Source organism: Hydractinia symbiolongicarpus, chromosome 4 (assembly GCF_029227915.1).
Source record: "Hydractinia symbiolongicarpus strain clone_291-10 chromosome 4, HSymV2.1, whole genome shotgun sequence".
In the NCBI taxonomy this organism is placed as follows: domain Eukaryota; kingdom Metazoa; phylum Cnidaria; class Hydrozoa; order Anthoathecata; family Hydractiniidae; genus Hydractinia; species Hydractinia symbiolongicarpus.
In genome coordinates this window covers 21,522,640-21,535,229 of record NC_079878.1, presented here as the reverse complement: position 1 = coordinate 21,535,229, position 12,590 = coordinate 21,522,640, and the positions used below count along the sequence as shown (strand labels likewise).

Below are 12,590 nucleotides of genomic sequence, written 5' to 3'. Positions count from 1 at the left end.
TCCTAAGTATAGCTTTTTAGAGACAAAATCCTAGCAATTTTAATTACAGTAAGAGAATTGACATTAAACAGAAAAAGTAGAATAAAGAATAACGCAGGATCTGTTTAATGTTTTGATCTTAAACAATTTTTACTGATTTTAAAATACTTTGGAAATAAATAATTCACACTGCATAATCTTAAACTCAACAATGTTTGGGGCGCAAAAAATCAATTGTTTACAAAAAATGTGTATTTCATTATTACGGTAGTACTTAAACCACCGTAGTAAGTTACCCATAAAAACACACAGTTACTAAGCAACAGGTTAGATATTTTAAAATTATAAATAATTTTCGAAGGTACACATTTCTATTCGTGTTGTACAAAAAAAGAAAATTTTAACATACGAACCAGTTTTTTTTTTTTTGCTTATGTAACTTTAAACAGTTTAAAACATTTAAAAGCAAGGGTATACAACAGCTTTTATACCAAATTGATTTCCTTCGTTCTTTGTAATGAATAGTTCTTCTTAACAAAAGGTTTTCTCTCAACATTTCGGATTCGAGTTATCTTTCGAACAAACAACCTCAGCAAAACAACGTCACAGTTATGTTTCGTCATCTTCGTCGTCGATTGTTGCAAAGTATTCGTCGACGTCATATTCAGCATACGGGTCGAACTCGAGACGTGCTTTTCTAAACGTGTTCAACAGTCAACAATAATAACTTTATTGCTAAGTACATAAATGAAGAAATACTGCAAGCTGCTGTAAAATTATCCGCGCACCTAAAATCATACTTTGTGTAGATTTTCAAAGCATTAGCATTGGTTTAAAAATTTAAGCCATTATTCTCGACAGTCTTCTGACTTAAAGATACAAGCATACAGTCTATTATAAAAATATTATACCTCCATAATTTATTTAATTTCCGCCAACATTAGTTTTCGCGAAATTTTGTCAATATATGCGAAAATGTGTCTGTGCGAAAATTCCTAGAAAGGTCAATCCGCGAAAATATATCTTCGCGAAATTACTAAAAATTACTTTTTGGCTTAAAAATAGTTTTTCTCAGTAAATTTTCTTTATTTGTTGGTGGTAAAAATAATGGCTAGTCTCTGTGATATGATACAAGTTCAATGAAAGGCTACCTTATCTCAAAAAATAGACCGAAAATAAATTAAAAACGTGAAAAAATACTAGAGTGGTGAAAATAATTTTTCGTAAAGGAAAACCTTAAGTTCGTTTATTTTCAAAAAAACTATGACTGATACGCGAAATGTACTTATTTAGACCTCGCGAAAATTTTCGTGAAAATTAATGAACTTAAGGTAAATCCTACCCTGTTCGATATCTATTGTAAACATAATCTTCTTCGTCACTTGAGTAATCTCCAAATTCTAAAGATAGTAAAAATATCATATCAGACATCATAAAACCTATTTTTGGTCACCACAACAGAACCTGGAAAGAGAAAAATGCACGTAGCTATTAAGTAGAGTTTGAAAGGGGCTCAAGTTTAATTCATTTAAGAAACGCGACCTTAGGCGGGGAATTTTGTCAAAACACGTTAAAATAGATTCACACTCTAGCAACCATTCCTTTAGTGACACGTGCTTGACTGTTAAAAAAGAATAAATTTTCACCGTAGTAAATATATCTAATCCACGTGATCTTCTTACGACCAAGATGCATTGCGCTAGGCCAATGTTTGCATCCAATGCAAGTTTGTTATTTGAACACAGTAGAAGAACTACGTTTTTACTTGTTTTTAAATTTCACTTTACTATAACTTGTTATCACAGCAACATACACCATTCTGTTTTAAAAAAAAACTTATTTAAATGGTAGAAAAAAGAAGAAGAAACACCGATAGTGTTTTCAAATATGCTGTTTTTAAAGTTGCGTAAATTTATTTACATGTTATACAAGTCTTAACTGCAGAACTGTGTATATATGAATATAGATTCTTAAGGTGGATTTTCACGAAGCGAATTGAACGGCGAATTCGACGGCGAATTGTATCTGAGCATGCGCAGTTTTGTTTGTTTTGATTTTGCATCGAAATATTCGCTTCCCAGAAAAGTAGAAACAGTTCCTACTTTTCGCGGCTCAAGGTTTCGCTGCTAGTTTTTGATTAATCATAACGCGGTTAACTAATGTAAACAATGAATTTGGCGCCTAATTTATTTTGTTGTGAAAATTAAAAAGCGAATTCGCCATTGAATTCGCCGTTTACATCGCTTCGTGAAAATCCCCCTTTATGTTTTCTAAACTTCGTACGCGAATTTGGGGAAAGTTTTTTATATAAAAAGTGTTGCTAAACACTAATTTTAAAGTTAAATATTAAGGGAAATTAAACAGACAAATGTCCAAAATTTAAAAACCGCCATTTATAAGGATCATTTTTTACCTCTCCTCCGTTGTTCTCCATCGTCTTCACTTGATGCATATTCATCTTCGTCTGGATAATCGTTACGCCAGTTGTCTGCATCTAAGACGGTACAAATTAATTTGTTCGTGAAACCATAATTCAAAAGGCAAAGCCACCACTTTTTCTAACCAGCACACAAGCAAAGGAAGACTGAATGATTTCGTTACCAACTAATAAACTAGCCGCGGCTTCCGTTTGACTGTCCATGAGACATGCTGTCATAGCTAGAACTATGTTGTTTTCAATAACAGAACGGATCACAAAACGTAAGAGGGTTGATAAATAAAATACCGATATCAAATCTCACGGTTTTAACGTTTGTTGTTTTTAAATACATATTAATATGTTTAAAAAATTTTGATCATAATTATTGTATCATGACTAAATACAATACAATAAAACAAGAAAATATAAGAAAATGAAATAAATTGAACCACTGCTTCTTCAATGTCTTCACGGCAAGACCAAAGAAGAAACCGCAGCTCTGGTCTACCATTCTGTCGACAAACGGAGAGAATATGGATATTGTCAATATAGAGATTTGATGGACGTGTAGAACAATAAGAGAAACAAATACCACAATTAAAAGAATGAATATCATAAAGAAAGATCAATTTCCAACTAACCATTTTCGTCATCTTCGTCATCATAAATATCTTCTGAGTTTTCAACTTCATTTTCATAAACAATTTCATCCACAAACTCTTCAATATCTAGCCTACATAGCAAAAATATCATGTCATTCTTTAAAAACACGATTTTTGTTTCCACTATAGCCATCTAGTGTGAAAAAGACATCAAAAAATGTTACCACGTGATTTAACTTACATGTCGTCATCATTTGGGACTATCACGCCAGGTGCAAAGTATAGATCGTACACATATTCAGTATCCTTGGAAAGTGGTGCCTCTAAAAGTAGCATATATATATACACTGCACAATATAATAAACGACACACAATTTTTTATACACAGAAAACAGTACACCTAACTAGTCTTCAAAAAAGTGATTTAAGAGTTCTGTGATTTCATAAATTTCCATTTGTCAAGCGATTGGATAAATTTCTTCTGCTATCTGGATGCTTATTGAAGGGGCGTCTTTTCCTCCACTTTCTTAGTTTTCCAAACAAAACCTCCTCCTAAAACTGGCTCGCCCCCCCCCCCCCAGGCAAAACCGAATTATGTCCCACCTCCACCAAGCAAATTTATTTCTCTGGCAATTGACGGCTCCGGTTAAGCCAATGATTAAATTCCCCTGACCATGTCTAAGTATTTTGGCTCACTAATCTAATTACTGCACTAAACCAGAACTTATGCCACATTACCGAAACTGAAGGAAAACTTTAAACTCACTGATTTAAATCGATTTTTCATTTTTTCAAGCAAAACATCTCCCCCCCCTCTCTAAGGCAGATTAAAAATTGCTATTTCCCCAAAGCTTCAATTATGGTTAATTCCTTACACCCCCTCCTCCTCAAACCAAACATTTAAATTCACCTGATATTGTCAATTTTTCGCGTATCATTTTGACAGAATTACAATACAAGGCATCTTCATCTGATTTGGAATTATATGTTTCCGGTTTTGTTCCATCTGCGATTACATCATAAACTTTAAATATTCGTTCCACTTCTTCATCTTCTTTTGTTTGTGCTGTTTCCTCTACCTCACTAAGATGGTAAGAAGTACAAACATTGGTACAAAACGATTTTTTACAATGAGGATATACGCTTAAGAAAAATAAGTGCCAGAACATTAGGTTAGATATGCGCCTTATATTGTATACATGGCAAAAGCCGTGACGTCATGTTATTGTTAAATGTTAATCATTTCTTGAACATGATTAGTTTAGTAGACGACGTTTCAGGAGATGTTTGTATCATCATCAGGTAAAGTAAATATTGTTGAGCATCTATTTACATAATTGAGGGGAGTCGAAATTCATAACAATTAACCAATCAGGAACAAGCTGTTAATTTCAACAATAATATGAATACTGAGCAGACAAACCGAAATAGTATCTTCAATACGTGACGTCATCTTTTGATCATCACTTTCGCCATGTTTTAAAAAACAACAAAAAAGCACTGTTTTCATTGTTGGACTAATTCTGGCCTGAAACAGCATTAGGTTGTAAAAAATGAGAACTTGGTTTGGCTATCATAGGATGCTCTTTATTCCCTGCGCTAATTTCCCCTGAAAACGGACTGTTTTTTTATCACAACCATGAATTTTCAAACTTCGTCAAAATCATATTGTGTTATTATTGTGACCTAGGTTTTGAGAAATTGGTTGAAAGACTTCCAAGTGACATTTATCGTTTACTTAGTATTTCATTATGGAATCCTCAGAGCAAAAGTAAAGAAGGAATTTATTTATGGCATACACCCCACCCACATTGAATAAGGTGTGAAATTGATAGCACATGCAAACCCAAAACACGTAAAAACGTGCCACCTTAATGTGTGCTTTTTGCTGCACGCAAAACGTTCCTGAATAAGCCTACCATTAACATGATTTTTTTTATTTAGGTGTCTTTAAATACCAATGTTTACATACCAATTAATAAAAAAATTCCTATCGATTTTTTTAAAAAATCAAAGAGAACTTGTTTTTCAGTTTGTATCTGAAATTCTATTATTTTTTAAAATGTTAACAACCTTAAAATGAGAACTAAAAAAAGAAGAGTCCTGGTGGTGGCCTTTTTTTAATTTTACCCAAAAATATAATCCAGACCACAATACTTGTAAACTACATGAACTTTTTCTACCCAAGATTTTATGGGGAGGGAATTCTTTGTCTTGTCCAGCTTTCTCCTTAATGTAGTCAACGATCAGCATTTTTCAGGCTTTTTCACTATGTAAGAAACCCCTTTATAATCTTTTATGAAAGTTTATAAAAACATAAAGGATTGGCCATGTAAAAAAATGCAATTCTTTTTATAAAACTTTTATTTTGCAAACAATAACAGCTAACCTTTCTTGTTGTCTCAATTGAGAAATAACTCTGTATCTTGCAAGTTGATGGTTTTCCTAAAACGATATCCACATTTTTTTGCCGTAAATAAAAATTACATCTTTCTACAACTTTTTTCCAAAAAAATAATATTGAGTGGTCCCAAGCTGATGTGTATTGCTTTGACGGTTTGGTGTGAAATATCAGCATTAACAGTGAGTAGAGTATAAGGTATACAAACAATGTTAACGTTTATCACCTGTAATATAGGTTGCAAACGTTTTCTCCAAGAGTGTCACATATACAACCAACACTGTATCATAAACGCTCTCACAAGAATTGTTGACAAGTATATTTAAAAAAAGCATTTCGAAAATTTTTTTAGTACAAATTTGTAATATATGTATATTACAAAAACTACTTGACAACTGTTAAAACACATGAAATGTAGAGCAATTTTTTTACCTTTTTACTGAATTGACTAACCCAAGGTATTTCTTACTCATTTTTAAGTCCAATGACATGTTTGTTTTAAATTTTGTTGGTTTTTATAGAAATTGTACACAACAGCCATGTCCGGGCTGTTTTCACAAACTCTGCAAATTGTTGTAACTGATCTGCTTACTGCAGAAATATGAACAATAATTTTCTTACATTCACTGTCATAAAATGTAAACATTTTAGCTGGATGCTTTGAATTATTTGACATGTACAGCATATGATTTCAGTGATGTAAACAACAATATATTTCCCAATATGTCACATGCACATAACCTCTTGGTCACAGGTATCAAAAGACTTACCTTTGTGTTTTTGCGATTTTTTGACTTTATGTTTGGGCAATGCGGATGATGTTTTGTTTTAAAATTTCTCTGGAAAAATAAAATATAAGGTTCTCATTGATAATCTACTACAAAACATATTAAACATAAATTTTCTATAGTTAAAAAATGGATACCAGACAGCATGGATGCAATATAATGAAGTTAACCTATTTAAGCAAGTTCTTTTTGGAAAAATGTCCAATTAGACATACATTTAAAGCTACAATAAAATACTGCATCAATTTCTGTTTTAAAAGAACATTAACATATATATTAAATTTTTATGTATAATTAGCTACTTTTTTTTTCTTTTTATTAACTCTTGCCACATTGTATATAACAAAGACGTAAAGACAAAAGTAATTTATTCTGACTCTTTTAAACCAAGGAATTTTAAGAAAACATAAAAAAAGTTTTTTTTCTGAATTTCTAAGATACAAGGCTGGAAAATTGTGCAGTCTAAGGAAACGATCCCTGTTACCGTGGTTTGAAGCTGACGGAAACAATCAAAATGTTTTTTATTTCTGTGAAGTATATTTTGCGTTAACAATTAGCTTTAAACCGATAAATAAGTCTAGAACCATTTTATAATCGTCCTAAGTTAGTGACAATACCTATACTCCATAGTGCAATAAGATTGTTAGTAAAATTACTATAATTTGACATATTATCCAAGGGAAACGATTTGTCGTACCGTCTTCATTGATTCGCGGACACGTCGCTGAATCATCATCATCATCATCATTCTCGGCTTAACGTTAATGAGATACGAAAAATATAACTTGACAAAAAAGATCAGAGTATGTTTTTAGGCATAGTTTTACAATTCGCAACAATGACAAGTTCCATGTTGAACGAATATGTTGAGATCTTTAATATAAATTAGCCTGAATGACCATCCTTTTAATGACTCATCTCTCTAAAACACTTAATTTTAAGGTTTGAAGATCTGAACTTCCACATTTCAACAAATCTGCTCCATTTCCTGCAATGTCTAGCCTTTCTACTATGACAGAATCAATTTCAAACTTTTATCAGTCATCTACACATTATAAAGATTTTTTTAAAACTGTAACAGTACTTACCACAACATCTGCAGTTGATTTTATCTGAGTTTCATCAATTGTGCCAGCAAACCGAAACAAGCTGTTTTCGTCTACAGAAAATATCACCATATTATATAATACTTAAATTTCAACAGTAATAAGCAAGTAACTTAAATATTAGCATATTCCAGTCAAAGTTTTGAGAAAATTGGTTAAAACTACTTTAACCCTATGCTGAGAAGAGCTAAATGGCACAAATTTACATTTAAACTATTTTAATAACAATAAATTTGACTGTCAAATTTGTCTAATCAGTTTAGAAGTAAACTGAAAAGTTCCTTAGTTACTATAAACTTGTAGCTACCAGGGAAGTTACTGATTCGCATGATTTTGAAAATGATGTGCCATACGTGTCTGCGTATTGTTTCTTTTTAGTGGAGGTAGTGCTAGCTAGCCTCCTTTTTTCCATGCAAAACTGCAGTTAGCTATACACTTTTATTATTGCAGCTTTTCATTAGAAGAATTTAATCAAATTTTGAAGGGTCTAATAAATATGTGCTTTGCGTGTCCAAAGCTTTACGCACTTACATGCTTTATGTACCATAGTACCTTGGGGCTTTTTGTGCTTACATGCCTAGCATGTAGGTAAGGCATACCTTCATCTTCATTATCTAGCTTCTGCCTTGGGTTTAGTTTACCATGGACTTGACAATTTCAAAATGCATATATACCTGCTTAACTTGACCTTATTTTAAAGTTAATAATGCGCTCTAATAGTAATAAAACCAATTTAGGGATTGACAACAACTTATTTAACAATTTATTCTAAAAGACTAAAAATGTAAAAAAAAGTAAATATATAACTGTGGACGGTTTCATCCTTTTCCAAAAAGTGCCTCATAACATATTAATATTCTTTGCCACATAAAGATCTAGAGCACTAGGGCATATAAAGCACTACGGTACATATAGCTATCTGGTGGGAGGGAGAGAAAATTGTTGGTTTCTATTATCCATATATGGGTAATGAAAGGTTGACTTGTTGATTAATCAGAAATCTTGCAGGTGAAATATCAACTGACCTTATAAGTCAGGTTTTGGCACCTAATTAACTTTATATCATGCTACGCATACAATCCTTATTAGGCAACATCGTAATATGCTAGGCAAACATGCATTTTCTATGAAAATAAGAAATTATGGTCTTTAGCTATAAGGTAAAAAAAGGCATAGGAATAGGCATACTATGGTTGTTGTCAGCATCGTGCCTTTTCTTTTTGCTTAGACTATGATGAACAACTAAAAAAGAAAAGAAAAACCTAAGTAAAAAATATATATCGTTAACACTAAAAGTATCTAAAAAATCAGAAACAAATTTTTTTTGAATTATGATTATTTCACAGCTGCATTAATTCCTATCAAAAAAAGCCATGAGAATTCAGCAATGTTGCCCTAACTACCTTCATACTTTATACTTTGAACTGGTGACTGCAAAAACATAAATGCAACTTCAGTACATTAGTTACTGGGTTATGTTTAAAATAAGGATGTGGCTATTGCACCAGTACCAGTTTTTTAGGCTCTAAATGGCTTAAAGGGAACCTGAGGTATAAAATGATGTTGGACTTATACTATAGAGCTTAAAAAGTTAGTTAACAAGTCTTTTTAAACTTTATAAAAAGCTCTTTTCGTTCTCAAGATATTCACATTTGAAGAATTTCAGATTTAATTATGCTGCATGAATTATGTCATATTTCTAGCAAATTTAGACATTTTCTTTCATCAGTAATTTTAGACCTGATTAGGGCAGATTCCCCCTGACGGTTTTTTTAATTAATTTTTTAACTTGTTATTGCTATGTTATATGGCTATGAAACTTACTGAGTTTCATTATTTATCTATTAGACATTTGCATGCCAAATTTTTAGGTCCCATACCTTTCAGAGGCTTTGATATTGGCCATTACTCAAAACTACCCCTAAAAATCTCTATGAAATCCTTATAATGGGGAAAATTTAATAACTCCTGTTAGAATTATTCTTAGAAGTTGAAAATTGCAACACAACTTTGTTTTAATGTGTATAATTTGGATATGTGATTAATCCGATTTCCCTATTTTTTTTGGATGTTACCCGAAAGTCAAAAAAAATTTTCGGGCGATTTTTGATACTTTTTTATGCGATCCACATATAAACCGGAAAATATGTTAAATAACTTTTATTTAGCTTTCAGAAACTTCAAACAGAATGCAAAAATTCGCCCTGGAACAAAAGTAATTAAATTTTAAGCAAATAGTGGAATTTTTAACAAATTTCAAGCTTCTGATGACGTCACAGAAAATGTGCTGATGCAAGCATATGTGATTAATCCGATTTCCCCATTTTGTTGGATGTTACCCGAAAGTCAAAAAAAATTTTCGGGCGATTTTTGGCACTTTTTTATGCGATCCACATATAAACCGGAAAATATGTTAAATAACTTTTATTTAGCTTTCAGAAACTTCAAACAGAATGCAAAAATTCGCTCTGGAACAAAAGTAATTAAATTTTAAGCAAATAGTGGAATTTTTAACAAATTTCAAGCTTCTGATGACGTCACAGAAAATGTGCTGATGCAAGCAAAAATTTATTGATGCCATTTTGTTCCTTTTATGACGTACTATAAGTGTGCCAAGTTTGATTCAATTTGAAGAGCCCTATAAAAAGTTCGGTTTCCGTGCCCCCCATACTAAGTTCGAAAACCCCCAAACCAAATAGGGTTAAAACACGTTTTTTTTCAGGGATAGAGTACCGTTTTTTTTCCTAAGAGATTTATTAGTCTTAGAGCACCGTTTATTTCAGAGATACTTACAGTACAGTCCAGATGTAAGCGTACGCGTACGCTCAAGTTTCACACCTTTTTCTCGGAGGCGGTAGTTGTTTGTCTTTTGTTCTTATTAATTATCTTGCGAGTCTTGTAAGTCATTAACTTGCGCGTAATAAACAAAAGATTATCAAAGAAAAAATAGCTTATTATAACTGTACGTAACTATTGTTAAATAGTGTTAACATAACTATTCCCAATAGCATAATTGTTAATGTTATCAACGCTATCAATGTGACACGAAGAGCCATTGTTTAATATTTTTATTAAACAAATGTTTTGCGTGGAAACTAAATAAACTAGCGAGAAGGCATTGTTGGTTGTGCGGGTTAAATAAAGCTTTTAAGCGATAGAAATTATTATATTTCAACAAAGATTGAAACTTTAATTTTAATAGAAATGTTTTTTTAGATTGCATTTTAAAACTTTAAAAAACGAAAAACGGCGATAGAAATGCTTTTTTAGATCGCATTTTAAAAGTTTAAAAACGAAAAACGGCAATAGAAATGTTTTTTTAGATTGCATTTTAAAAGTTTTAAAACGAAAAACGGCGATAGAAATGTTTTTTTAGATCGCATTTTAAAAGTTTAAAAACTAAAAACGGCGATAGAAATGTTTTTTTAGATCGCATTTTAAAAGTTTAAAATCGAAAAACGGTGATAGAAATGTTTTTTTAGATCGCATTTTAAAAGTTTAAAAACGAAAAACGGCGATAGAGATGTTTTTTAGATCGCATTTTAAAAGTTTTAAAACGAAAACAGAGATAGAAATGTTTTTTTAGATCGCATTAAAAAGTTTAAAAAACGGAAAACGGCGATAGAAATGTTTTTTAGATCGCATTTTAAAAGTTTAAAAACGAAAAACGGCGATAGAAATGTTTTTTTTAGATCGCATTTTAAAAGTTTAAAAACGAAAAACGGCGATAGAAATGTTTTTTTTTAGATCGCGTTTAATTTTTTCTTGGGCAGAGTATTGTTTTTAAACAATGTTTCTTGCTATGCTTTTGTTCTTAACACGAAGCAATTATTTTCGCGCAATTTGAAAGGAACTCGCTATCCTATTGTTTTTTTAATGAAAGCAATTATTTTTGCAAGTTGAGCGTACGCGTACGCTTACATCTGGACTGTACTGTAGAGTGCAGGTTTTAGACATGTGCACCGTTTTTAGCAGAGATAAAGTGCCAAGTTTTTTTGTAGAGTCAGTAGAATTAGAGTTCCAAGTTTTTTGTTTTGTTTTTTGAGAAATAATAGAGCACCGTTTTTTTCCGTAAGAGACTTAGTTTATTGGAAAGGTATTGGAGTACTGTTTATTTGAAGGAGATACTTAGAGTGCTGGTTAAAAGTTTTTTTTAAGAAGATAAGTAATCAGACAAGTAAGTTGAGTAGTAAAAAAGAGCATAATGACCTTCCACAATGAGAGCCATTTTGAAAAGAAAGTGCTGTGGCGTGTGCAGCATATTATAGTCAAACTTAAAGAGACCGTATTGGTTTTTTAACTAAAGCGACGGTACCGGTTAAAATAAACATTTAACTTCAATTTAAATAATCATCAGTGTGGCTATTTTAAAATTAAGGAAAGCAATTTTAAACACTCAATGTTTTTCAAAATAAAAAAATATATTATTTAGGGAAGAACTGTCTACAAAGATCTTTAACTGCTTCTTTACTGAAGATATTTGTCATTGCTTTCTCACATTCCTGTTTGCATCTGAAATAATACACCTTCAATTAATAATCCGATTGTCGTTTTACAATATCAGAAAAAAGGAGGTAAAAATCGTGTTTTTATGAGAGTTTGTTAGAGGCGAAAGCGTGTTTTCTCCAGTTTTTTAACTCCTGTTGAATCAATTTCTTTCAAATTTTCAGGAAATGTTGATAATAATAAGATACAACTTATGTGTACTTTCCATTTAAAACAAAAAGTGGCAAAAAAAGTTATCACAAAAAACGTGTTTTCTCCTTAATAAACTCTTATGAAAGTGTGATGTTTACCTCCTCTGATCGCAAAATAAACTGCGATGGAGTGTTAGTTTTCCCGAATTATCGTAAAGGTGTATTTCTTAAAGATGCTACATTCTTACTTTCTGACAATGCTGTCTTCACGTCTATAGAACGTGACTAGGCAGTCAGGGTAAGCACCTAATCGGTTAGCTATAGATGGTAAAAAAAAAAAGAAAATCATTTGTGGGACGTCATTAAAAAAAGGCCTCAAAATTGCTCTGTGGCCACAAGACAGAAAAAGTGTTACGATTTTCTTACGAAGAGCATTAAATGGATCTTCATCTCTTTTGCGTTTTACTCGAAGTACTGTCGTTGCAACAGTGTCCTGACTTGCAGAAGCCTCGCTCGTAACTTTGTTAGCTTCGCGGTATTCCGCCATTTTGAAAATGGAATGTTTGTGTTTTTTTGCTGATTCAGCTTAAATTTACATACAATGACGTAATGCATTTAAACCCCCTGTGCCTCGTTGGTTTTAATTTAAGGGTGCTGA

At 31.9% G+C, this 12,590-nt stretch overlaps 1 protein-coding gene across 2 annotated transcripts; it reads right to left on the bottom strand.

The window, feature by feature from the left end:
• Positions 1-291: 291 nt before the first annotated feature.
• On the bottom strand, positions 292-12,524 carry LOC130641837 (probable RNA polymerase II nuclear localization protein SLC7A6OS). 2 transcript variants are annotated; one of them, XM_057448824.1, is made up of 12 exons: positions 12,359-12,524; positions 8,484-8,537; positions 7,278-7,348; positions 6,887-6,943; positions 6,172-6,240; positions 5,390-5,445; positions 3,911-4,083; positions 3,242-3,323; positions 3,040-3,131; positions 2,393-2,473; positions 1,322-1,379; positions 292-676 (listed from the first exon to the last, which is right to left on the bottom strand). In XM_057448824.1, exons 1-12 carry the CDS (start codon positions 12,477-12,479, stop codon positions 589-591), a joined length of 1,002 nt encoding a protein of 333 aa, XP_057304807.1. In that variant the 5' UTR covers positions 12,480-12,524; the 3' UTR covers positions 292-588. The 2 variants fall into 2 exon arrangements, with proteins under 2 accessions (XP_057304807.1, XP_057304808.1); XM_057448825.1 differs by lacking the exon at positions 6,887-6,943 and having other exon boundaries at positions 12,359-12,522.
• Between the last annotated feature and the right edge of the window lie 66 nt (positions 12,525-12,590).

Coding starts and splice junctions, on each gene's coding strand:
- LOC130641837 (XM_057448824.1), bottom strand. CDS start 12,479: ATGGCGGAATACCGCGAAGCTAACAAAGTTACGAGCGAGGCTTCTGCA. Junction 5,446..6,171: donor AAAATCGCAAAAACACAAAG/GTAAGTCTTTTG, acceptor ATATCGTTTTAG/GAAAACCATCAACTTGCAAG. Junction 677..1,321: donor TACAATAGATATCGAACAGG/GTAGGATTTACC, acceptor GAACACGTTTAG/AAAAGCACGTCTCGAGTTCG.